This window comes from Hippocampus comes, unplaced genomic scaffold (genome assembly GCF_001891065.2).
Source record: "Hippocampus comes isolate QL1 unplaced genomic scaffold, H_comes_QL1_v1.1 scaffold12, whole genome shotgun sequence".
Lineage (NCBI taxonomy): Eukaryota > Metazoa > Chordata > Actinopteri > Syngnathiformes > Syngnathidae > Hippocampus > Hippocampus comes.
Genome location: NW_017805478.1, coordinates 1,145,810 through 1,172,690, shown reverse-complemented (window position 1 = coordinate 1,172,690; position 26,881 = coordinate 1,145,810). Strand labels below are relative to the sequence as shown.

At 44.5% G+C, this 26,881-nt stretch overlaps 2 protein-coding genes and 2 long non-coding RNA genes across 5 annotated transcripts in view; 1 reads left to right on the top strand and 3 right to left on the bottom strand.

The window, feature by feature from the left end:
* The window catches only part of LOC109519222 (uncharacterized), an 86,070-nt gene extending 84,995 nt beyond the window's left edge, over positions 1 to 1,075 (bottom strand). Inside the window, exon 1 of the long non-coding RNA XR_002168903.1 lies at positions 767 to 1,075. This is a non-coding gene — a long non-coding RNA (uncharacterized LOC109519222). The remainder of the gene's footprint in view (positions 1 to 766) is intronic.
* Positions 1,076 to 4,380: 3,305 nt separating this feature from the next.
* On the bottom strand, positions 4,381 to 6,167 carry ndufs6 (NADH:ubiquinone oxidoreductase subunit S6). Its single transcript, XM_019875639.1, has 4 exons — positions 5,996 to 6,167; positions 5,762 to 5,815; positions 5,160 to 5,282; positions 4,381 to 4,519 (listed from the first exon to the last, which is right to left on the bottom strand). The coding sequence occupies exons 1-4, from the start codon at positions 6,137 to 6,139 to the stop codon at positions 4,451 to 4,453; spliced, it is 390 nt and encodes a 129-aa protein (XP_019731198.1). The 5' UTR covers positions 6,140 to 6,167; the 3' UTR covers positions 4,381 to 4,450.
* A 1,920-nt stretch (positions 6,168 to 8,087) lies between these two features.
* Positions 8,088 to 19,322, top strand: lpcat1 (lysophosphatidylcholine acyltransferase 1). 2 transcript variants are annotated; one of them, XM_019875588.1, is made up of 14 exons: positions 8,088 to 8,340; positions 13,812 to 13,951; positions 14,608 to 14,822; positions 14,898 to 15,010; positions 15,080 to 15,140; positions 15,634 to 15,692; positions 16,932 to 16,966; positions 17,159 to 17,213; positions 17,282 to 17,364; positions 17,447 to 17,572; positions 17,842 to 17,980; positions 18,418 to 18,525; positions 18,627 to 18,768; positions 18,836 to 19,322. In XM_019875588.1, exons 1-14 carry the CDS (start codon positions 8,254 to 8,256, stop codon positions 18,967 to 18,969), a joined length of 1,497 nt encoding a protein of 498 aa, XP_019731147.1. In that variant the 5' UTR covers positions 8,088 to 8,253; the 3' UTR covers positions 18,970 to 19,322. The 2 variants fall into 2 exon arrangements, with proteins under 2 accessions (XP_019731147.1, XP_019731146.1); XM_019875587.1 differs by having other exon boundaries at positions 8,089 to 8,340; positions 17,842 to 17,989; positions 18,427 to 18,525.
* LOC109519197 (uncharacterized) overlaps positions 17,557 to 26,881 on the bottom strand; it is a 240,978-nt gene continuing 231,653 nt past the window's right edge. Inside the window, exon 6 of the long non-coding RNA XR_002168898.1 lies at positions 17,557 to 17,635. This is a non-coding gene — a long non-coding RNA (uncharacterized LOC109519197). The remainder of the gene's footprint in view (positions 17,636 to 26,881) is intronic.

Here is a 26,881-nt window from a genome sequence, read left to right as displayed (position 1 = left end):
ATCAGAACAGAGGAGGGATCTTCCCAGGCTTTGTATGGAATTAACCATTTTACATTCAATAATTCAGGACGAATTCATCCGAGAATTTCCTTCTCTTTCTGCTTCATAAATAAATAAGACTCAAGATGATAAATAATGACATCTGACTTCTTATTTTTGTAAAGTTCTCTTCCCTCGGCTGGTTGACAAAGCCTCGTTAAGCGCGAGGCAAATGGTTATCATTCGCGCGGTTTTCGCCTCCCCTTCCCTCAGCTCGCACGACGGCCGGCCGACAGAACGATGATGAATTTCAAAGAAGACTTGAAAAGAAGAAGTGGAGTTCTGACGGCTATCACATGGCAGCCAGATAAGAGGCTGACCCTCTCCTGAGTGGGGTTAAGAGCTCTTGAGTGCACCCTCGCCTTGCACTCTCTCCTGCGAGAGGCGGAACTTTCCTCTTGAGAACCAAAGTGTTTTTCGCCATTTACTTAAGGGCGCCGAAAAGCAATCTGAAGACAGCGACTTAAAACAAGGGGAGAGTCCCATTTTCAGTCGACTCTGATCAAAATTGAGAAATGCGTGATAGGGCTGAGCGAAGTCAGTGAACAATTGGTGCACTTACCTTACGGTGACTTAGAATTGCATTTTGAAAAGGGTGCGCCGGCCGTAAAAGTCAACATTGCCTAATTTTTAGTCTGCAAATCATTCACCCGCGGATGCAAAGTTGTGTTTTCTTTGCTTGTGAAACGGCTGTCATCCTTCTCACGTTGTGATTCGTTGCACTGACCTTTCACACTTCCTCCAGGTGTCGTCGGTGGGTCTTGGCCTCTTGCGCTTTACCTTCGGTGACCCCCTCCCGCCCCCGCCTCGTCCGTCCTCCTGGCATCCGTCACCTCTCCATTGTCTGCTGTGGAAACACACGCGAGACACTCAGCAGTCAGCCTGACATGAAGCGTTGCTCCCTGGGCCATAAAATGTGATTAAGCCACAGTGAGTTGCGACACAGGTTGGGAGATGTTCGAGCCACTGTTTATTTTTCCGTCTCACACCACCTCTCCCCTGTGGATTAGGTCGTGAGTGACACGGAGGCAAATCAAAATTATGAAGGCTTGGTTTGAATTGCATTGCTGCTTTGGTTTACTTCTACGTACCTTTCCCATTGAAATGAATGGAAATGCCATTAATTTATGCCAGCCTCGCCCACCCTCCCCACCCCTGAAAAACATTTTTTTTTTGTTGTTCAATGTTTTTAAATGAAAATTGCAACATTGCATTCTAAAATACGTGTCGAATAAAATGAAATGACGCTGTCATACTTGAGCGTACCGTTTCTTTAAATGCTGACGTCTCCTCGAGCGCTCTCTCGTCGCTGCAGTGCAGCTCCGACTGAAGAAAGCTTACCTAATCAACGAGAGCTCAGTGGACGCCGCGCACTTTCCAGGGTTTCTTAATTACACGACTCCCTGCCAGTTTCAATTTCTTCTAACGCACACGGCCAGTTCATTTACAGGGGAAAAAAAAAATGGATGCACCTAAAACGCGATGTGCGTTTATGCAGCGCGACAGAAATGACAAGAGAGCGTCAAGAAGCATCGCTCGTGAACCCAAACGACGATTTGCTTGACGGCCTTGTTTGTAAATTAGATGTGCAAGTCCAGGTTTCACCGTACATAAGTGGCGCCGTCGACATGCCGTGACCCAGTTTTGGTGAGCACGTCATTTCAACGCTGCAAAATATTGGCAAGTTGAAATGACTCCTGTCCACACCTTCTGTCATTTCCCTTCCACACGTGCAACGGCTGGCGCACATCGACACGGCTCCAAGTCTCCTGTGTCTCGTCGCGCGCACACTTTGGTTTTTCCGAGACGATCAAAGTGCCGAGTGCAAACTCGCTCCTCGAAAAACTGTCACATGTCGCCCGAAGTGTCTGGCACGCCGCAGTTACCCTCTCAGCTGCTGGCAGTAGAACAAGTCATTATTTCCACGCTCAAAAGGTCAGATGCTCCGTCACCTGACTCCAAAGCGGAGCTCAGACGAGTCGCCCCAAGACAATGACCAAAGGTCGTTTTTTTGTTTTGCCGCCTTGTACAATGAGCGTGGATGTGAGGACAGGCTGCTCCTAGATCTGCCTAAGGAGACCCCAGTACCATTTTTTTTTTTTTGGGTCACCAGACAGGGAGGTTCAGATAATTGGCTGCAGGCAGCTTCATAATGAGCCGAGGGGTTTGTAAAATGACACATCTTCGAAGGGAAATATTTTAATGGGGCAATTACAGCGATGAGGAGAATGTTTTGCACAGAGTGAGGGATTGTTTTTGTTCAGGAACTCGCTGGCATTTTACTTCATGATCTATCGAGGACTTTTTAAATATAACAGCAGGCTCAACTGATTGGATCTTTGAACGGTCTGCTCTAATAGTGCACACTCTCATGACGGGCATCGAGTTGAAATGATCCTTCCGGGAGTCAAGATGGCGGAGGTGACCGATGACCACTTCGCCTTTGTTTGGAGAGGGCACTTGACAGAAGCCGGCTATGTTGTGGGCTTCGTTTAGGAAGATTAAATAATTAAAAAGTTAAAATCCCGCTCGAAAGTAAGTCAGCGTCGTTTCATTCGGTGCGATTCATATGCTCAGTTTCATCCGAGAGATTTTGCCCCTGGCATTGCCTACAACTCAACCAAGCGCCACCTCCGACTACTCCAACCAGTCAACTCTGACATGAACCGGGCTTCCCTGTCTCATTTCGAACAACGCGCCTCTCCCCCGCACGTCTTCACTCATCCACAGCAGTCTGACTATAGATGAGGTTAACTACAAGCAGAAGCCTCACTTCCACAAGTCACCGGGGCCAATTATATCAGCCTGACTACCCCCCACCCCAACCTGAGCTCTATGGTGTGGAAAATGCAGTTCCACCGGCTGCATCACTGGGGACAGAGCAGACTAGTGCTGTCTGGAGTGCAAGTGCGGGCCAATTTGGCATGCAGAGGTCTGTGGAGAATAAGCTTGATGAAATATATATTTGATCTTCTTCAAACATGCATTGTTCCGCACTGCTGTGTCTCATCTCTCGCCCCCGATGTCCTGCAGTTTCAACGGAGCAGTGCAGATTGTTGGCAAGAACTGAACAAAGTTTTTCAGAGCCCCTTACCGGCAGAAAACACGCTTATACCCCATACAAAGTCGTTTGGAATTGAAGAAAATTTGCCAGCAATAAATGGCTAACCATCAAATTACCTTTAGTTTGATAGCCTGCACAGCGGTGATTTCCAAACGGAAAACCTACTCGGTTGCATTCATTTAAAAATGATTTTTTTTCACATTAGAAATACATGATTTTTCATCTTTCTACGTCTGTAACGTATAATGAGACAGAACAATGATATGATCCTCCATTAGGTAGCAGAAGGTAGAATAACCTTGGACTGTATATCCATCCACCTGTTGCCATACATATAACGGAAAAGGTCACGGCTTCCCACGAGTAAATCGGCTTTGTGGTTAATTAAACCGGTTCAGATTTCACAGGGAGTACATTTGTCAGTAAATTAAACACAATCTCATCATTTCAGCATTAATACTTGCTGTGTTACATTTTCTCTTCTGGTTGGGGGTACCGTGAAATTTCTCCAACGTAAAACGAGGGCTGCCTTGACTCAATCAAGGTTGGGAAACACTGGTGGAAAGCACTGCCCAACATAACGAACAATGCTGACACCTGGTGGCCGGCTATGCGAACTGCATTACTCAGAAAACCGTGTGGTGGGGCGGGGGAGCTTCAGAGTTTGTGTATCGCGTCGTTGTACGCTACTGGAGTCCTTACCTGATTCAATGTAGAAGACAATTGTTGTAATTCGTTCTTTCGATCATATATTTCGATTAAATATCCACCGACCCGCTGGATAATGGTTGGAACACGACTAGGCCCAGCGAGCGGGCAAGAGTCACCCACCCACAAGTGCCCTCCTGGGCCACACTAGTACGACCAAAATCTACCCAGCCATTCTCCACTTGGCTTTTCATGTTTAGGATTTTGGGGATGCTGAGCCTATCCCTGAACCGCTGAGAAGTGAACCCATGCTGCCTGTACCAGCACAGGTCAGGCAAACTTAACGACACCATCATGATTTCTGACCACACTACAGACTAATAATTTTGATTTACCTGTAACATGAATTTTTTTCCCCTGCCAAGAAAATGCCAAAGTGGGGAATAAATGTCCATGTTACCAATAAGGTACCCATTAAACGAGAGCACAACATCATCATTCCAGGGAGGACAGGGAGAATTAATACATGGACTTTAAATTGGATATCAAAGTGCACACTGAATAAATGCTGAAACGGCTTTCCATACCACCAAGCGTGGAGAGGGAAGGAGGGGGAAAAAAACACTTTCATGAACGTAGATTATAATTTATTAACTATTACTGCAAGTTACACAGTGAAGCAAAGGGACAAGCGCTAATTCAGTGATGGTGCTTCTGCTTGAATTGTAATCCACAGTAGCCACATGTGCCCACTTTTGTGTCTTTATCCTGAAAAGAGACCCAAAACAATAATCAGTATGGTTACGCCTCGCACATTTGCATTTATTATGGAGCTGCACGTTTGAAAACGATTACACTTCATAAATACCGGATGTAAATCCGCATAAGAAAACTAGCGACGGTTCTCTACCCAATTAAATAGATAAAAAGGAAATGAGTGTATACTGTAATTGCAGAGGTGTTTGTCAACCCCACTGACCAGAGTTAAACAAAACAGAACCAAAATCTCTGGCAGGAATACTCACCAGTCCTTGGAAAAATATTTCCTCTGTGGCTATTTTCAAAAGAAAATGTCTTCCTGGGCCGTTCATAAAAGTTGCGGAATTTATTCAGAAAACTGTAGGAGTCCACACCCACACTTACCAACAAGTACCTTGTGTTCAACATACGCTTGATTGAATTTAGAGACATTTCAACAGTTGTTTCTTGGAAATATACAATTGTCAGGACTATATTTTGGTGATGGCAATATTGCCCAGTCAGGAAATGTCTGTATATTTTGAAACATTTCAACAATGGAAAAGAGCAGCAACACAGGTTACTTCCTGATGGTACATTTGAGTACCAATGAAAAAGGTCGCTCAACACTAGAGACACATCCTCTTTATTTGCTTTCTCAAATTCTTACCAGGTTAATATAGACTTTGGGGTGACCGAGTGCTCCACCGCCGCCATCACAGGACACGACACGGGCCTCGACATCAGTCACACTTTCCTCAGCCACCAACTTGATGGCCCAGTTCGTATTGACCTAATAAAGACATTTCTACTATTGAAACCTTCCATTGTAATTTTTTTGGCCTCTTGTTTTATTTTTAAAATGTGACACTTTTCCACGGAGACTAATAAACAAACATTCACAATGGTTGACAGAATGACAGGCTATTCGCTTACAGGGTGTTGAGAAAGATATGGAAAAACATTTCAACATAGATTTCGAAATTGAAATTGAAGTCCAGAAAGTAAAAACCGCTGCTACAATTTCGCTCTCGCCACAGCTGTTTCTACTTAAGAGCTCGTTTACCTGTCAAATTTATTAGAAGCACCCGTGGCTTTAGTGTATTAGTTTTTGCTTTCTGGATCTAAAATTGACGCCTGCCGCCGAATAAAAAAACAAAACGAACGGCAAATAAACAAGTGCACTCTGCATTTCCGGAAATCCAGTGACAGTAAAAACATTGCACTGCATACATGGTATGATGATGTATGACGCCGAGTGGCATGTCTTACCTCTTTCTGTTTGCCAACGAATCTGACCCTCCTTGGGTCTTTTGCATCAAACACCTGCGCACAAAACACTTGAAATGTAAAAACCGACAATTTATTTTCCTCAAGACGTTTATTGTCACGTCAGAAAGTGTGTGTCCAATTTTAGCACGAAACGTCGATGTCGTTTGATAACCAGTATCGCAAACAACACACCGATAACAATAATTGTACACGACAAATATCCAGTAAACGTACCTGTCCAGTGTGTGTAATGGCCTCGCCGGTGCTGGAAACTTCCACACTGTAACGTTGTACGGGCACAGTAGAAAGCCTCGAAGGAGAAACTAACGCCTTCGTCGTTTTACTGAAGGACAACGCTCGAATCACAGCGGCCGCCATGATTGCAACAAATTTCTTCCCAAGATGCTCAGCGCAACGTATTTTCTTAAACCCTAAACATTGTCTTACAGGTATATATTTACACAAAAAGTCTATGTGTTTCAGAAACATCTGATTCACTACGGAAAATTTTCAGGTTCCATTATTCTATATTACTTACAAATTCATGTGATACTTTCTGTTTGAAGGAGGAAATGGCAAAGAAACTGATTATAAGACAAAACTCAGGGTGAATAAATTCGTTTCATAACCCGGAAATAGCTGCAAACTCCGGAGTTGACCCTGCAACGCGGTTGTTGTGGCGATCGAAACCCAAATTCTCTGGCATCTCTCCCTGGTTATTTTGTCGAGGAGCGACTTTAAGGTATTTCCATGTTATTTTGTTTGATACTACCCCACAGAGAATTTATACGATGTCTGGTCTGCGAATGATCGTCTCAGGCAAGGTCGGACACTTTCAGGCCATTTTATTAGGTACACGTCCACAAAACATTCGGATCCAACCCAGGAGTTACATCAAAAGCTACCTCTGCCTCACCAAGTTGTGAACCGGTTCTTATTAAATTAGTTTGCGCGGCGTCGTAAGAAAACGGCACAAAAAGATACGTTCATTTGCCGCCGTACTGACAGGTTTTCATTTGTTTATATTTATGGCAGATTTTTAAATACAAATTTGCCACAGGGAGGTAAACCGAGGACTCCGTGTATTATATGAACATTTATTAAATGTCAAATTTTAATATGAATACATTTAATCTTTTTTTTTCTAATTTCTTGACATTGTTTTAGACCTGGACCAAATGGCATCTCACCTCTTGAAGCAGCTGGCAGCCTCCTTGACTCGCCAGATGACCCAGATTAATCGGTTAAACTGGAACTATTTACCCGCAGTTGCTTCCTACCGATGTTTGTACAGTCTTAGCACGGTACCTAATTCTCAGTCATCAGCCAGAATCAGCCGCATCCAGCCTGCAGCGTGCGGACCGTCCTTGCTGGGGCAATGTCAGCATCTTCCCTGCATCCAACCCACTAATGGAATGAAAACAAAGTCTGCCTTGAAGAGACGCTGCAAAGATTGCTTCTTCGTGCGTCGAAGAGGCCGCTTGTTTGTGTTTTGCAAGACGCATCCGAGACACAAGCAGAGACAAGGTTGAAATGTGAAGTTTTGAAGATTGAGACTTTGCTACGACAATAAAATAGTTTGGTGACCACGCCCCCTTTGATCGTTACTTCGTGTTGTTGAAGATATATACACAAAAGATTACTGTTGGAATTTCAGGGTGGAATTTGTGAAAAAAATATCACCTTTATTTTACAACAACAGCTAAATTTGTGAAAAAAATATCACCTTTATTTTACAACAGCTACACTATGAGGAGTGACAGAGTGTAAAATCGGTCGAGGGCCTTTACATTCTGTTATTCATTCATTATTCCTTCACAAGGGGGAGGCAAATTGATTCCCCCGAGGGAGCTCTGTGGCCAGTATCTGGCAGCCACGCATTTATCTGATTTTTCACTTCCGTAATGTTGCCTCATATTTGTTTTTATCTGATCCTAACACCTTCTTTCAAGTCTGTCCCTAAATAAATTGCACAATATTCTATCTATCTTAACAATATGCATATTATTTGTAATGGTAATAATAATAGGCATCTTTGCCATTACCATGGTCGGTAAATAACAAACGTTGGAGACTGTAAATGCGTGTGAAAATGGGGAAATTCACGATTTCAACAGGGGACTAAAAATTCCACCGATGTACAGTATATCAAAGTGTTTTGAAATACTTGCGAACGTCACACGAACGTGTCAAGAAAGCAACGTATGGGCTGTCAGGGATATCAAAGTTGACGTTGTCAACGAAAGCTTTTATTTTGGAACCAGAACTTCACGTGTGCAATCTCGCGAGCTTGCTGTAATAGGACCTCTCGTTTCCTCCCGAGAGTCGCATCTCCGCACACGCGCAATTCTGCGCTCGCAGTCCTTTCTCGGCCGACAAAACAAAACGAGACGTTGAGACGCCTCACGCACAACACCAAGGAACGACTTTAGAGTAACATACACGAAGTTTTCACCGTTATTTGATCACTTTTTGGCTTGCGCGGGGCAGCAATGAACTCGTCGGGCATTCGACCCTCCAAGTGGTGCAGGAACCCTTTCGTTCATAGATTAAAATTCAGCATGGCAGACAAAATAAAGGTAAGTCCCCGCTTGTTTCTGGAATGTTTACTTGTTTCATCGGTGCACAAGAAGTTTACTACGACTTAGTGTGTCAGTGTATAACTGCCACCGGTCATTTCGCCTGCATGATGTGTTTACTACAATGCAGAACAAAGTGATTGTGATGAGATGTGCAGCTAACCCGGACATAATAAATCAATCTTTGCAAAGCCCCTTGATTTAGCTCGGTGCCAAGGAACTATGTTTTAGTGCGTTGAGGTACTTCATTTCGACAAAAGTCATGTTTTGCCATCATCTCGTGCCATCTTGATGTTGAGAACTGTTGAAGTGGAGCTTTTCATTTCGACAAAAGTAGTCCTATGTCACCATATTGTGGCCTCTTGCTGCCAAGAAACAATGTGAGTTGTACAGATTAAAGGTAACAAAAAAAAAAAAACTTTAAATGCTATTTAAAAATATCTACATTTTACTAATAGGTGACTTTTGAACAGTTGTGTGTCGACTTTTATATTTGTTGTGTACCACACTGTGTATTGTTGTTGCTAGCGAGTTCATGCAAATTGCCTCACCTTGCCAAAACTTGTTATGCACAATGACCACTGAGTAAACTGCAACTTGGACTCATAAAAAAAAAAAAGCCAATGTAGATGATGAAGTAATGACAAAAGGTCTAACTATAACACTCGAGGCTAAAAGGTCGCGCTCATGTTTATGGCGTAACAAGACAAGACTGGTACTGGCGAAGCAAACATGAACCTGAAGCCCCGCAGGATTCCACTGATGAACAGCTGCGCTTCCATCCTGAATCTAGCATAGCTTTGGGCGAGCGGACACTAAAACGCCTCGTCATCAATCAACCTATGGACCGATGGACACGCTCTTGGTGATGGATGGCTTCTGCTTCTGTTCTCATCTGACAGACCAGTAAAACAGCTCGAATCAGTCAATCAATACTTCAATTTGATCCATTGTAATCTGTCTTGATTTTCTTATTTTGAAAAGACTGGGGTCCTTCGCAAACGTTTAGAAACACACTCAATACTCAAGCAATTTTGTCAGTGCAGCAAGTTATTTTTTTATTTATTTTTTTGCTAGCCTCAGGGAGGTTTCTGCCTGCTTTCATTCCGCCCAAAACATGCCAAGTACAAAGGCTCGGTGAAAACAGCCTGACTGCCGCCGCTGTTATTTACCCCCATTAAGTTTCCACTGAGACAATTAACTTTTCCCTGCTTTCGTGGCAATAAGCAATGTTCTCGTTCTTGCGTTCGTTTCATTTAGTCTTCCCGAATTCTGCCAATCTCGCTAATGGAAGGTCGTTAGTGGGCGCTTATCACTGCCATTTATCCACGAGGCGTTTGAAGGAGCTTGTAAACAGCTTTGTTTGGACCAGATGACAGCAGGATACCCATAAATATAAACTAAAGATGTTCTGCTTCCCACTTCCCACTGATGCTGACTAATGTGGCGGTGAGGTGTGTTTTTCCACCTCAGACAAGAGTGTTTTACATAAACAAACATGACTTTATACTTGCCTTGGGCTTGAAAGATACATTGGAACCTCCAAAGCCAAACAGAAACTTTTTACAAGTACCACTGAAATGAACTTAAAGTTAAACACAATTGAAAGTACATGGGAAGTGATCCGGTCTTATACGACTAAAAGGAGCCCGAGTACCACTAGTATCACTAGGAGGAAATCCTGGAAATAGAAATAATCTGGTTCAGGGTCAAATTGATGCCAGCATGCCTCACAATCGAGAGGTCCCTGTTTGAATATCAGTTCAAGCCCTTCTGTGCCAAGCTAGCATGCTACGTTCTGTTTTCTCTGGGTGCTCTGGTTGTGCGCTGTAAAAAACAAAACAAAAAAAAGTGTTGAAAAGTGGAAACATAACATAATAAAATAAGAAGAACCACCGTTATTATAAAGATGTGGGCCTGTAAACAATCTAACACTCAAGTTCTGGCTTGTTGAAATAACTTCAGTGAATAACAAGGGTGTGTACATTTGCGCGTGAAGGCAACTCTTTTCACTCTTATTGTGACAACGTGCACAGACGCTGATCCAAAAAAAGCCAAACAAAAAGCAAAATGTGGAGGCTTTGCTACACTGAGCTCTCATGAGGTATGCAGAGTTGTCACATGCCATCATACAAGCGTCATACATGACATTCCGGGCGTCGCGACTTGAAGCTTTGCGAACTATGACAGGAAAACAGATCCTGCCGGATGCACGTGCACATTTTTTCCTCTGGTACTTTGTTGCAAGCAGAAATTTCGAACAAGCAGGTCAGGAAACTGACAGCAGGCAGACTGTAGAACTCATTCTAGCTGAGTCACACATTTCTTAGCAGTGCACATGCCGCTACGGCTGCCAGCTCCAGCTCAAACAAAACACGAAACATTTGGTGGAGCTGCGATGTCCCCAAGCAAGGCGGCCTTTTATCAAACAACAGCAGAAGCAAAAGCGTCCCCCGTTAAGCACTCTCGGGTCTCCTGAGATGAATATCTGATGTCAGATGCAGAATTCAGGTGGACCGTAACTTCAAGTGCGAAACACGTCGCAACCTGTTTCTCACAACAATTGGCGAGGGGAAACTCCCCACCCCCCTCCCCTGTGGTACACAGGGAGACATCAGATTTCCTCAATTTGAACCCACAACGGGACTTTTAAACTCTGTAAATCGCCCCAGCCGGCTAACCTGCTTTTTTTTTTCTTTTTTTCTTAAATATATGTTGAAGAGAGCAGGAATGTCGAGTCGTCGAGCAGGCTGAAAAATGCCACAACAGTTATTTTGCTGTCTCGAATCTTCAAGGCTTGAAATGGTTTAGAAAGTTACTTTCACAACAAATATTTTACACACTACTTCTGTTGTGCATGAATTGTGTGGGTGAATCTACAATTCCTCAGGTATTAAAAAAAAAAAATTGGGACTTTATTAAATATGTTTTCCACAGGGTGTGTGTGTGTGTGTGTGTGTGTGTGTGTCTCTCTCTCTCTCTGTGCATGTACTCCTCGTGCATGTGTGGGTTTTCTCCGGGTACTCTGGTTGCCTCCCACATTCCAAAAACCTGCACGGCAGGTTAATGGATCACTCTAAATTGTCCATAGGTGTGAATATGAGCGCGAATGGTTGTTGGTCTACACGATGCGTGCGCCGCGTTTGGCTGGCAACCAGTTCAGGGTGTACCTCGCCGACCGCCCAAAGACAGCTGGGATAGGCTGCCCGCGACCCTCGTAAGGCTAAAGAGATTAGAAAATGGATGGATGTTCTACCCCCTCCCGTGAAAATGTCAAGAGGATGCTCCCAGATGGATTTGTTCAGCTCTGATGCATCAGATCAGGCCCAAGTGGGGGTAGGGAGGCAGGAAGAAGAGTGATAGAGCGTCCTAAATCAACCTCATAACTGTTGATTTATTCATACAGGCCTGCAGTGTGCACCTGGGTTCCTCCAGAGATGGATAGAGGACGCTGGGATAGGGGCGGGGTAAGCTACGATTCCCCAAAGAGGCCACAAAATGCACGTCAATGCAAAGTAGCAGCAAGCCAGTTGAAGCCAGAGAGGCATCGTCAATGAAGGCGGCAGCTTGGGGAGCAAACAGACACGAGAGCGCCATTGACCGATGGCCCGATTGGAGGGAAGCTCCTCCGAGATGGGAGATGACCGTGACGCGGGCCGGAAGAAGTTCAATACGAGATGGTTCTGGGAAGAAGGCGCAAGAAGAAGAGACGGGGACAAGGCAGGAAAGGGTTTGAAATGCCACAGGGTGACACTTGCATGGCGGGGTGGGGGGGGAGGGGGAGGGGCCTTCACTACCGTCACCCTGCTTAAATGCGCACCAGCGCTACGTGTCGGAATACGGCGAAAGAAAATCTGATTTGTCATCCTCATTTCTGCCCTGGTCGACCCTCATGTTACTTGTCCCATATGACCAGTGGGTGGTTTCCCCCTTGCAAAATGTTTGCTAAGGGCTTTCATCTCCGTTGTCAACGCTTCCACCTCAATTATTCAAACTGTATATCTGAATTATTCATATTCGCATGTCTGAATTATTGGTATTCTATGAGGTAGTCAAATGTGACTGTCAGATGGGATCAATATCTGGATTCCGATTCATTATTAGCGCGCACTGTTTATGCTTTCCTGTTTGACAGCATTTAATGTATTCCCCATTTTCAAATGGAGTGGTTCGATATGTCGTATGATATGGAATGTATCGGTACGCATGCACCGAACGCGAGTACTATTTCTTCTAAAAGTCACAATCTTTTTTATCCCCCCACAAACTGCTTTTTTGGGGACAGTTGAAAATGCTCAATGTAAAAAAAAAAAAAAGTTGAATGTCAGTTCATGTTCGAAAAGTCCAACCAAAATATTCTATAAAATTTTAAATGAAAGTCGAAATTGGCTTTCGTGCATTTCACAACAAAGAAATAACAGCTGACAGAGCTGCTGCCCCTTCTATTGCTTTTAAAAACATCCAATTTTCCATTTGTGCACAAAATCGGAAACTGGAAAATGAGTCAATTTTGTTTTTTGGACACAAATAGTGACAAAAATAAGTCAGTGTTTTTTTTTTTGTTTTTTTTTTCTTTTTACTTCCCATTTGTTTTGAACAACGAATGACTGAATGGGACACAGATTTGCGAGCGTCTCTTTATCTTTTTTAGACTGGACCTAAGTGAACGCAACGTGCATTTATTTGAAGTGTGCGCAGACATTATGAACCACAATTTGAAAAGATCATATTTTTTTCTTATGATCTTAGCATTTCAAATCTCACCATTATTTTGTGGTACACTTACTGATTTCTGTGCGAACTGTTTTTCCCGCCTTTCGATCCGGTGTTGCTCTGCGTATCTCCAACCGCCCCCTGGGGACAGAAGAATTCTGTTGACATGAATTGGACGCTGTTTGGAGTGTCGCTGTCGCAGAAGTATGACTTGGGTGTATAGCACAGCGAGCAGATTTCAAAGAGCTCTACATGTGTTCCGATGATTTTGCTCCGGAAGGGCGAAAGGGTGAATACGCAAAGCGCACGCAGGAGTTCTTCGGCCGAGATTCATTGCGTCAATGTATGGCCGGTTTTCAACTCCTGTTATGCAAATACATCTAATTGCTCTTAAAAAAAATTGTTACGGACTCGAGGGCAACCGAACCCTATTAATGTGCCGTGTTTAATGAATTTGTACATCTAACCGAATCAAATCCTTATTTCCCTTGTGTAATGTTGCTGTGCTCCCAGTGTTAATTAGCGTCCGCATTAAGCCATTAAAAACCCTGGCCCATGGAACAAAGCGCGACTGTCTGTGTGGATTCAATTGGGAGTTAGCCGTTTCCCTTTCAACCGAACTAATGGCATGTGTGCATCCTTCTCGGAATACGGAGGAATGTCCAAGTGTGCCTTTCAGCCTCAAAGGATGTCCTGTGCGACTGCCCGAGCGGGATTTGTTGCATTTGCGCTCACATCATCTCTTTTCCGTTCTGTAGATTGGATTTATGTCTGTGACGGTGTTTCCAGTTCGACTACTTGCCGTGTCCTTCCTCATGCTGCTGGCCTGGCCCTTCGCCTTCGCAGCCTCGCTGGGACGCTCGGAATACGTTGTGGAGCCACAGTCATGGTGGAGAAGGTGTGCGCCTTCACAGGCACAGAATATTTATTCCTCACATCTTGTTTGGGTCTCATTTGACCAGTTTTGACAGCAATAAAAACAACCTAAATGTCATTTTTAAAGCCTGAAATTGGATTAGATTTCCTAAAGAGACCCCAAAATGCAAACAAATGAAAATTAAAAGACTGTTTAGTCCGAGTCAGAGTCAACTTTGACCTGTATCTACTAAAATGGATTTCAGATTTATTAACTGGTCTAGAATTGCCCCCCCCCCCAAAAAAAAATCATGCAGCCCTACTTTGATTTATTTTCATGTTATTTTTATCCAGTCGGTTTACATCAGTCATGTAGTTCAAGATCAGCGGCTAATGACTGAACTTAGCAAGCGTGCGTTAGCCTAGCCATGACCGTATTGTCTAAAAATAGCAGCCGTCCGCAGGTAATGTTCGCGAAGATAATACTGCATTTAAAAAAAAACAATAGAGTGCTAGTTTGTTCAATAACAAACTGGTGCTGACTTTTATTGGTCGCGCAACACTTTGCACACTTCCCGATGGTGGTTCAAGCATTTCAACAATTATCAACGGTTCATCCGGATATTATTATTATTATTATTATTTTGATGAATATGACTGGATCCATCATGATGTACTCGTTTATTGTATCCTTGCCAGTTTCATCGACCTCTCCCTGCGCGTCATCATGCGGGCCATGTGGTTTTGTGGAGGCTTCCACTGGATTAAGGTGAAAGGCGAACAGGCGGCGCCCTCCGAGGCCCCCATCATCACCGTGGCACCGCACTCCTCCTACTTTGACGCCATCCCAGTCACCCGCACCATGTGCTCCATCGTCACCAAACTGGAGAGTGGCAGTATTCCCGTCTGGGGCAGTGAGTCACACGCTAGACCTAACTTCCAACTTGACAGATACTTCCATTTTATTTTATTTTATTTTGTCTCCTCAGCCTTGATCAAGTACATCAGACCGGTCTTTGTATTCCGCTCGGACCAGGACTCCAGGAAGCGAACTGTTGAGGAGATCAAGAGGAGAGCGCGCTCTGGAGGGGAGTGGCCTCAGGTAACGCATTCAAATCCCACTTGGCTATTTTCGATGTGAAATCGATGCATTTGTTTTTTGGAAATCTAGATGATGATATTTCCAGAGGGGACGTGCACCAACAGGTCAAGCCTCATCTTGTTCAAGGCGGGTATGGATAACTTTTTTTACTCTACAGGTTCTATAAGCCAGATTTGTTTCGGTCTCGCAGCCCCCCCCATCCAATTAATTCTGATTTCATACTCAACAAGCAGGCAGACACTTCAGAGCCCCAACTGTTGTATATGAGCAATACAAATTTCAGGTGTTTATCTTTTAATTCTTCGTAAGCTTTGACTTGGTATATTTCTGCCTGCCTGCCTTCGGATCCAAATTCATTTTTCCTCGACGCCGTGTGTCACATCAGGAGGTCACTTCAACCAAAACGGCGCGGCGCACAGTTTATTCACGAGCATATTGTAATCCCTTCGCTTCCTGTGTCCGACCGTGTTTTTGCTGTCAGCTACTGTCCCCTCCTAATCCCCGTTTATTCCACTCTGTAATTCCATTGGTCGATTCTATTGTGTAGATTGTTTGGCGGTGTGTTTTTGTCTGCGCGCTCGTCGAATGGTGGCTGATTCGTTGCCTCCTCTGTGCTTCGCCAGGGGCCTTCATCCCAGGACTCCCAGTGCAACCGGTGGTCTTGCGATACCAAAACAAACTGGTAAATATCTTTTCACAGTAACTTTCGGATCAGGGTCAAATTAAGTTCAGGCACAAACTGGAACACACTTCTTGCACATGCACACGCGTGTGATGCAATGGTTTCTCGTCATGTCCCTCTTTTGTTGAATGACTTCAATGTTCTGGTAGGATGATATTTCATCCTGCCCTTTCGTCATTTACCCATCTCTATGGCGAATACACACACGCACACACAAACTCACACAGACAGCCGTGCGCACATGCGCACACAGGTGTCACGTCTCTAAATTCCCCACTCCTCATAAAATATAAATGACTTACTAGCCAGCAGATTCCCTCGAAATTTCTTGAGTTTTCTGATCTCAATGACTATTGTTAGATGCTAAACACACATATGTATATTTAGTATTGTGGCTTGTTGAGTTTTATTTTTGTCCATCCTTCGGGCAATTGTTTGCTTTGATTTGTGAGCAAAAACAAAAATGCCAGACAAGTGCTCTCTGGTGGCAGTGAACTCAACTCACTTCACATGAAGAAGCAGTTTGACAAATATGAACAATCCTTCAAGAGGTCAAGGTCAAGGGTCCTCAAGGAAGCAGTTTCATCCTTTACATTCTGTTTAATCAAGTCATCACTACGTTTTTTTAAAGTATATTTTCCTTCTTAAAAGACACATGACTAAAATAATTTTGGGCGGGAGGCGAAACCAGATGAATGGCGTTTCCATTCGTTTGAGCGGAGGAGGGTGATTTGAGTTATAACTATGGGCACGGAGCGCACGAGCCTCGTATCTGAAGGCGCCCCTGTACTCGTTTTCAGTAAACCATTGCTGTGACATGTATTCCTAACGTTTGTGTGAGAAACCGCGTTTCGGCCGATAACTCGTCTCAACATGCGATCCTCTTGAGCCGCTCTGCTTAGATGACATTTAAACTAGTCTGAAGGAGTGAAAGCCTTGAAACATGCACATTAGTTCATTTCACGGCTTATCTATTCTCTTTCAAAACGACTACATTTTTTTTTTTTTTAATTTACGAACAGGCATGTTCATTTTAAGCAGCTTGAGATCAAGGTGGGCCCCTTTGTAACCAGAGATCAATGTGAAACCGGTGCCCTCCACCCTAACCTACTTTCACACCGTTAAGACCACAGTCGCATACAAAAAGCGGCACAGTTTTCTACTCTGGCCTTCATTTAAAAAAAAAAAAAAAAAAAGTGTCAATGTTTGTCATTTCCTTTCTCCGCTTCCCTTCCGCAGGATACAATCTCATGGACGTGGCAAGGGCCCGGAGCGTGAGTGGAACACACCAACACAAACAGCACCGCAAACTGCAGTACACACAGCTTCGACTTCTTCTGTCAAGAGCCGAGCCCAAAAGGAATGCGACACCGTGTCGCGAACCAACCAGCTGTTCATTGACTTGCGTGTCGTTTTTGTTTTTCCTTCATGCTCGTTTCTATAAAACCGCCTTCGCTGTCTCCCAGGTTCAAGATCCTGTGGCTCACTCTGTGTCAGCCTCACAATGCCATGGAGATCGAGGTGAGGAGTTTTGATTGGAACGCAGCGGACGGTGACACGTTTACTCGGCTGACATTCTTTGCCCTCAGTACTTGCCAGTTTATACTCCATGCGACGAGGAGAAAGAAAACCCAACTCTGTTCGCCGGCAATGTTCGGAAACTCATGGCCAAGTGAGCGCGCATTTACGAGTGCCGCCACATGCTTGTTTTTTTTGGTTTTGCTGGCTTACCTTCCGCCGCCTTTGCCCGACAGAGCACTGGGGGTGCCGCTCGCCGATCTTTCCTTTGAGGACCGAGACATCACGTTTTCCGAGGGGCCCCTGCGCATCCACGACCCCAGCAGCCTGCTCGAGTTCAATCTGCTGGTGCGCCGCTTGGGGTGAGTCGAGGCCACGTTGTCTGGGTGCGCAATCGATGGGAGTCAGGATGGCGCTGACATCCCCTGGTGCTGCAAGAGAAACACAGCAAATCGAGACCGTGAGCGTGATTGGTTGCGTGTACCGTAAACATTCGCAGTGCGGTGAAGCCGTTTGTCGCGGGGGATTTGTTGCAGGCCCATCTGCGATCGGTGAAAATCCTCGATAGAGCACAAGTGTTGCATTGTCACTGGTAACCGAGGCATTTGCGTTGCTCTCCTTGTACCACCAGGCTAAAGATCACAAACGGCCTGCTGAAGGAGCAGGCCAGCAGAGCCAGGAAGCTGCTAAGACATCAGTTGAATTTAGAAGACCTGGCATGCTTCCTCCACCTGCCTGTTACAAATACACTCCGAGAAGTTCTCAGCCTCTTTGTCAAGGTAGAGGGAGGATCACTTCAGCATAAAGTATTCATGAGCACGCATGAGGCTCAAAATGTAACTGGTCTACATTAAAAAAAAAACGGGCTCAATTGGATATTATCCAATCATTTTCTTTGAATACAAGACTGTATCAAATAGTATGCCCTTTACAAAGGGAATGCTACTTAGTTTTTACTCTGGTTTTAATTGCCGTTTTTTTTTGCTCCCTCTAGTGGAGAGTCTGTAGATGGCAAGAACTCCATAAGTTGAGTGATAAGCCTTTTAAGATTTAATGTGTAAAGGAGACATGCATTTTTTTTCTTCTTCTCAATTTCAAACGGTTCCCATGAGATGTCTTAATAACATGTCTGTCACATGCTTTTGCCCCAAAACACCACTGGTCAAGAAATGCAACATTTGATCAGTGTGTGCTCAATCCTGTTTATTTTATCCAGGATGAAGAGGGACACATAGACATCAGACACTTTGTTATTGCCATGTCCACTATTTACCGACCATCCAGGTCAATGGAGACCCTCAAACTGGCCTTCGAGGTAAAACCCCGTTGCCCATATCCGCTTCGGTGTGTGCGTCCTGCGTATGTATACACACATTTCTGATGTACTGCATTAAACTAGCCCGGTTTCATGCGCAGATGTACGAGAACGAGGACAGCGGCGAGGTCCATGAAGACGAGCTGGCCTCCGCTCTGGAAATCATGTTAGGAGTGAAAGAAGTTGAATTATCCATGTTTTTTATGGAGCTCGACGGACCAGACAGTGGGAAAATCACCTATGGTAAGAACGCTTTCGATTGATTATCGTGATGGTACTAATGCTCTTTGCCTTTTTTTTTTTTGTCCAGACAAACTTCGTCGTTTCATCGAGCAGCATCCGCGCTTTGTCCACGACTACCTCGACTTCAAAGACCACCCACGCAGATCCTGCGTCCGCCGATCCGACGCTTGCAATGGTCAGAGCCACGACAAAGATAACTGAAAACAACAATTCAAGACACATATTTCTCTTTTCTTCCTTGCTCTGGGATGCAGCACCTCTGCCACATTAAGTACCCTCGCAGCAAGCGAGGGTGGGATGAATAAACACTGAGCGGGATTACAAACAAGTGGCCCGGAAGGCTTTGCGGAAGTATCGGAAGCACCTTGCGTCATTTTCTCTCTCGCTCGATGAGATTTCTTTGACAAGTCGACAAACGGTTGTTTTTAGATACAAGTGTTTGATGTACTGTTCTTTGCTAGTTCTTAAAAGTGGATACAAATCGGATTGATATTTCTAGGGGAAACGTAAAAGAGGGCCCAGTCGCTACCTTGTAAAAGAAGTTTTTAAAATGTTGAGATTTGTTTCATTTGGTGTTTTCCTGCCGGTTTGGTGCAAAAGTACACAATTAGAGCTTTCCTTTGGCCTTTAAGAGATTTACAGTTTAACAAAGGCAACAACACTGCTCAAGTATTTTTATTTTTTGAATGGATCTTTGCGTTTTATATCATGAAAAGGCACAATGTTCAACAAGAGTCTCAATGAAATGTATTTGTTTTTACTAAAAAGACAAAATGCTTCTGAATGTGTTGGGTGTTCCCTCTAAGCAGAATGACCTCACCATTTACATCCGCTCAATACTTGGCACGCACACGCGTAATTGTTTTGGTTTCATTTGAGTCCACATGGGGGCGCTGCCTCACCAAATCCGCTTCACGCGAGACGCGCACGACTGCCCACCTGATGGACAGGAAAAGCATTACCTCATCCCCTTCCTTTCATTCCTCCAGGTAAAAATAGACAGATTAAGCCTTGGCTTTGATGAGAGAAGCCTACAGAGGAGGTGTGGAAGCAAGTGAGAGCGCGTGGGTGGGTGCCGGGTGGGGTGCAGATATCACGTCGAACAATTAAGACCTGCCTTGAGGGTCCAAAGAAGACGCTTTGATGAGAACGTATAAATTGCTCGGCGAGCAGCGCCTCTCCGGAGTCTCCCTCAGATACTCCCGCCTCAAAGGAATCTGCAATAAAAGACGGCCGCCTGCAGCCCAACACACTGGAAGGCGCGATCGTGTTGACAATATTTGGGGAGCCATCTCGCCAAACGGCGTCTTGGCCGAATGGTAAACAGGAATCGGATTGCAACCCCGCTGATGAGCCCGTGCGGTAATTGCAAGGTCAAAGATCACACACTTGCTCTCTTTTAATGAGTTGACTCGCGCGAATTGTTCCCTGAAATCTATCATGGGGCTCCACAGTAAAAGGGGGTCTATATTCTGCATGTTTATACAGTGGCTGGGAGGCAGCGTGTTGCCATTACAGTTTGGTGGGTGATGTGGCTACCATGACAACGAGACTGACTCTTTTGCCAAGTGTCAGTTTTGCAAACCCAAACTCTGGTTTGACGGTGCATACTGTACGTAAACCGTACAGTTTGTGCTTTACAGCCTATATTGACCCATTAGAAAAATCTGAGGGCACACCACAAAACGAAAATAGTCTTCATTCCTCAAATAATCGTCTCAATGAACTCAAATGGGACTTTTGACATTTGGCACGTGAACGCAAAGCTATTCGGGTGTACGAATGGCACACGGGTTGATTCTGCAATCTCGTGGAAGAGCATTTTTCATATTTTGTCAGCCTCTTTCTCGCGGTGCCTGAAAACGAAAGTGACTCGACGTGCAAGTTCTTTGAAATGCTTCGACCGGCGAGCCATAATTCACAACAAGCAACTTTTTTTTCGCAGATATACAACACAAATAAAACTTGTATCTCAAGGCGCCACTGTGTTAGTTTTCGACTTGCGCTCATTCATTCCCCACAGCCCTCAAGGTCCTTCAAGAGCGCAAGTCGTGCTGAGCCGATGGGCAAACCAGATTGCAATTACAAGTTTGGCGGGACTTGATGAAACCCGGAAGGCGTTTTCGGACAACTTTTACAACGGCGTGGTATTTGTGCCCTTAGCCAAAGTCAAAAGTCAATTTCTACTTTCTGTTGTTTTTTGGTAGCGACTCCATCATCCCGGTTCCGAATAGAATCTCTGCATCGCCTGTGGAGCTTTTGCACTCTTCTTTGGCCTTTTGGCCTCACACCACAGACAAGATTCCTAGTTATCTTGCCAGGGTTGTGTAAGCTGCCAGCTCCCAAAAATGGAGCAATGTAGGTGTTGGGAGAGTCACTTTACATATATTCATGATGCATCCAGTATTTTTTGTTTTTTTTTTTTTAAATTCACATCCCTGTGTATGTTCATATCCTTGACACCACCTGTCACATGCTACGACAAAGGAGCGAAAAGGAACATCTATGGTATTTACTTTTCTACAAGCAACCAGTAACGATCCAGCAAGCCCCAGCATCCTCAGTGAAAAGCTGCCAGCGAATGATGACCAACGTTAAAATATGAATCAAAAATGAGCAAGCGGTTTCATTCCGAAAAAAGATTTTGTAAGCTACTGCAACATTAATACTACTTAATTATACTGTAGGAAAATGACTACACTTATTTAAATCATGTTTCGATTAAAATGTACCTAAATGAATGCTTTTAAACGAAAGAAAACATTACTGAAAGATTAAATCCAACGTCTTGAACTTAAAAGTTAAATACAACTGAACTGTCACTATGGCAGTGATTCTTTTGTGCCCACTTGAGTAAGTCAACACTGATGAAGCCGATGAAACTCTTTGCCAAAGACTTGGCATTAAATCGATATTCTTGGGTCTGTGAAGTCCGTTAGCCCTCGGAAACGAGCAAGCAAGCGGGGCGACACGAGCGCGTAGAGATGGAGCGACGTCAACGGGGTAAGATTGTGGATGAAAGGGTCAAGGCGAGTAGCCAGAACACAAATCACAACTTTACTTGGAATGGGGGAAGGCCGGAGGGGGGGGGGGTGCGATTACAAGCGAGCAAACACGATGGAGAGCGTGTCATGACGAGCGGGATCTGGCTGATGGCTTTCGTGTGGTTGGGAAAGAGTAACGTGAGGAAAAGGATGTTCATGAAAAATGGTCAACACAGGGATGAGATACCCTAACCTTGGACTGAAATACAGTACTGGCTGTTGATGTCATTGCTTTTGTCAATTGTTTCATCACGCAAAGGTTGACCGGAAGCTCTGTTATGCTCTCAAGTGGCGTAAAAGAAAAAAAAAAATGATGTCACAGCATAGCTAAACATTCCTCGATCTTTGCCGATAGTGTCTCGTGCAAAGATAAGAGATGATGTATCGTCTATTGTCCTCCTTTCGACTCAATGATAGCATCACATATGCAGTTTGTTGGGGAATTTTGGTGTTAGAAGAAGAAGGTCGGCACCGCCTCACTTGCCTCCCCTGACCGACAGAGCCACTCTTTCCTTATTTTTAACTGCCAGTTGAATAGAAAGGATCATATAATGAAATAGATTGGCTATATGAAAAAGTCATCAATCTACCTCAAGCAGGTTTTGTCCCGTTTCAATTATTTTTTTGGTCAGTTTTGGTCAACGTCGTTAGTCACTTTTTTGTTTTCACTGACAACATTCCGCACATTCTGCCTGCTGTCGAATCGTACGACGGGTTTGGTGATGCTGATTAGAAAGCGGACGCCGCTCCAATTCATCACATCCCATTTGCCGCCTCCCATCCCGCCATCCCGTTGCCAAATGGACAGGCCTGTCAGCGGGATTGAGGCCTGGGTGAATACGTGCGCGTCCGTGCCGCCTTCAGTGCAGCCATAATTACCTCTGTCTGAGGGTAACCAACAGTGGCGGATCTCATTATGCCATGATATGGGTCGCGTCTGCATATACGGGCGCAAATACACACGCTCATTTACATTTGAATGGGGAGTTTTTCACACGCGCGCGAGAAGGCGCGCGGCCGTCTATCCGAGCCGCCCACGTGTGCACACAAACACGGCATTTACATATAAAAGCGTTAATGTGCGACACACAAGTGACATCGCGCACACACACACACACACCCGGCAGCCTATTTGTACGAGCACATACGGGCTACTCATAAATTTAGACACTTCTGTCAGAAGGCCCTCGCTAGCAGACAGGGATATGAACCCAATATAGCAGATAGAGATAAGCCGGTGACTCTGGAAGCAGAACTAATATTATTTGCACGGTGTCGAACGTTTATCAGGCGCCGCCTGCAAAGTGATGGTTCTGTGTCACTTTTGTTTAATAATGATGTGCCAATAGTAATATGCCTGCTGGCTGGAAACCCATTACAGTTCAAAAGATTATCCAAATACAATCTAATTTGGAATATTGCATTTTGACAGCCTGCGACTAGAGGAGGTGGGATGGTTATGCGATATTTTCTTTCCTTTAAAAAAAAAAAAAAAAAAATCCCAATTAACTTTAATGCTCGACAAAGAGATGGCCGCCGCAAACGTGTTTGACTATTGTCAAAGCTCTTGTTGGTTTCAGACAAAGAAAGAAACTTTTTGCTTCATGCAAACTTTGGATTTGGTAAGCGTCACGCTTGGTTTGACATCCGATTGGCAAAGAGAGATCATCCATCGATGGTTTGAAGAAAGAAAAAAAAAAAGAAGAAAATGTTTAACTGCTTCCACACTCATCATTCTTATCGGGAACAACAAGTTGCCCCGTGGAGTCTCATCAGCCTCCTGGGGCTTGATAATGAGCTAATATGCAAATGAGGCTCACTCATATGCAACTTGGAAATGTAAATACTTAATGGTAATTACCTCATAGTTTCATGTCATTGTCATCTCATAACCAATACGTCAATGATGAATGGCTAAATCAATTTAATGGATCCTAATTGTGATCTTAAGGGGGATTTATTTCATTTAAAAAAAAAAAAAATCATCATCTTTGGATTTGCTTTTATTTTATTTGTGTCCAGAATGAAATCACAACACATTTAAGAGCGAATGTATCACTTTGAGGCTGCATACAAATATATCAGGGAGACCAACGAGCATCATGAAGTGCCATGAAGTCATCAGTCCTCTCGCCCAAAATCAGCTGGCGGGAGGCTCCAGTCGACATTTCACTCGACTTTGTAACGTGTTCAAGCGGAAAGTGAAAATGAAGCGCGTTCCAAGCTATAAATATCGGTGATGTCGCTTTCCTAATGAGGCTGATCAAACTGGGTGTCGTCAACCCGACTGCATCGCCATTCATCTTCACGGCTTCATCACACACGGACTCATCAAAGGCGTATTGGTCATAGAATGAATGAGTGATAAAGAAACGTCATCATGCCACGCTGGCCGCACACACGTCAGGCGAGCGGGTACTTAAAGGTTTATAAAACATCGCTGATTTCATTTTGGGTTTTTTTTTTTTTTTTGTGCTACCCAAAGTCTCCTCCGAGCCGGACAGGCCTGCCAATCCACCAAGTAGCCAATCTCAGACTTCTCCTCCCACAACAGCGTGCGCCTCGCGGTGCTTTGCAAGTCGGCGGAGCGTATCAGCCTCCGTCCTCACAGGAAAGCCTTCCGCCGCTTCCACGTTCCGAGCGCATTACGCACTTGCATACACTTGGTAATAAAGCCCACCTGCTCAAATCAGGCATGAAAACATGTGCGGCGAGTGCAAAAGGAGCATGCTGAGAAGCAAAAATTGCCTTGGCGATGACATGTGGACGCAGGTAGCATGCGGTTCGGGTCGCTTGCAGTGTACTATTGTGCTGCAATATACTGGAAGCTTTTTTTAAGGGGGTTTTTTTTTTCTTTGTAGCTCTCTCGTCAAATAGGAGAAAGAGTGCCCAATATATTATTCCTGGCCACAGCAACCAGAAACACATTGTTGCACTCAGCGCTTTTCGTAGTTCATTCATACAACAACCAGACCAACTCCCATTTCCAAGATGGCCGCGCTCATTAAACTAGGCTCCACCTCCCACAAAAAAATCCTGCCAAAAGCGAGCTTCTGCCATCACGCCCATTTTCCAAACCACTTGTCCTCGTTAAGGTCGGAGATGAGCAGTGGGGTACACCATGGCCTGAATGCGAGCCCACTGCAGATCCTACATGATGTCAGCCAAATAACTGTCAATGGCCGCGCTCATTAAACTAGGCTCCACCTCCCACCAAAAATCCTGCCAAAAGTGAGCTACTGCCATTACACCCATTTCCCAAACCACTTGTCCTCGTTAGGGTCGGAGATAAGCAGTGGGGTACACCATGGCCTGAATGCGAGCCCACTGCAGATCCTACACGATGTCAGCCAAATAACTTGGCCACAAGACATTTGGTAAGTAGTAGTTATTCTCAAGGTCTTCGACGTCAGACTCGGGGGTCCCTGGAAATGAGCGCCACCATACATCTCGTATTTGCAATAAAAACACAAATGCGCCGATACAATATACATCTAAGCTTAAATTGATATGTGTGCCTGTCAGCAGATAACACCAACACTGTCGATCTGCTGAACTCGTATTTGCCTCAATAAAAGTCCTCCCGTCAGGGGGACTCCTCATAAATCTTGACACATGTCTGCTGGATGGCCCGCTTAGATTGGTGCGTGCATGCAAAAGCAGTGACAGCCCGCGTGGCCTTGAGGTGGCTCTTTCACCAGCCCCAGATGAGTCACATTCATATGCATCCGCACATGTGTTTGTGAGGTTATTTTCCTTTTATTTTCATGCAGCGGCGAGATTGATTCCTTTCATTTTCGGCCTTTCTGAAAGATTCTACATTTTATTTTTACGTTATCAGGCTCCATTTCATTTGAAGCCTATCCAGCAAAGAAGCCATTTGTGCATGCGTGTGATTGATGTTTTGGATGGCCTTGTGATTGTGGAAGGTGGTTCAACACGAGGAGCAGATGATCCGTTTTGTCACGCACAATAAGAAGGCGATGCGTTTCAGAAAAGTGTAGAAACAAAACTATGTTTTTTTTCTTTTTGTGTGTGTGTGAGCAAGCCACTCACACAAAACATTTGCTTCTTCTCACGCACCGAAGGACGCAAGCGTGGTAAGGTGTCTTTGTAGATGTGCTGGTTGATGGTCTGGCCCACCTTAAAGGAGATTGAATTTTGGTGAGGCCAGTGCTGGAACATTTCTGACAAACCTCGTATATAATAACGCATGCACGCACTTCTCAAATGGAGTACGACGGCATCATCGAAAATAAAAGGCGTTGCAAAGACGCTAATGCTCAGTTTAGGGTTGTTGTCGAACTGCACCGACGACGTTTTCTGATCGCCTGATTCGCTCACGTAGCTCAGCACACGCTTCAGCTTCACATCGTGTCAACAAACGCTCTGTAAATATTTGAGCGCTTACTGAAAAAGGCATGAAATATGCAGACTGTCATAGATGCCAAATGAAAAGACGACGCATTGTGCAAATCGAAACACGGACGGGCGGAATTATAACATAATTGCTGCGCATGTGTTGTAGCTACAGTTGTTCACCTTCACTGCATATTTGTCGGTGGCACACGACATGTCAGCCACAAAAAGGCGGGATGAGGCTGTTTCCAAGATGCCCCGGTGAGAGGAGGGCAAAACAAAACCTCACACATGGACACGTTTTTGAATGACCAGCTGTGCTCTAATCGAAAATAAATAAATAAATAAACAAATAAAAGCATTTCCATGGTTACAAGTCCAGCAAAGTCAGATACAGGAAGTAAGTGTTGACTGTTGATTGGCTGTCAGATGATTGCCCTTGCCTTTTAAGAGAACGTGCAAACAGGATTCTCTCCCCCCCATGTCCCCCATTGCGAAGCCCAATCATTTCAGCCGCCTATTACTTCCTTTATTCGGCAGCTCGGGAGACTTATTGCACGCTGTGATAAATTATGCATTGTGCTCATCTGGTATCTTAAAAATAACCTGTGCATCAAGTCACAGCCGCCCATAAAGCCTCCGTCAATAACCTGCGAGCATCATCTTAATTAGCTGTGAAAAGCCTTTCATTTATTGGCTCGTCAAGCGTC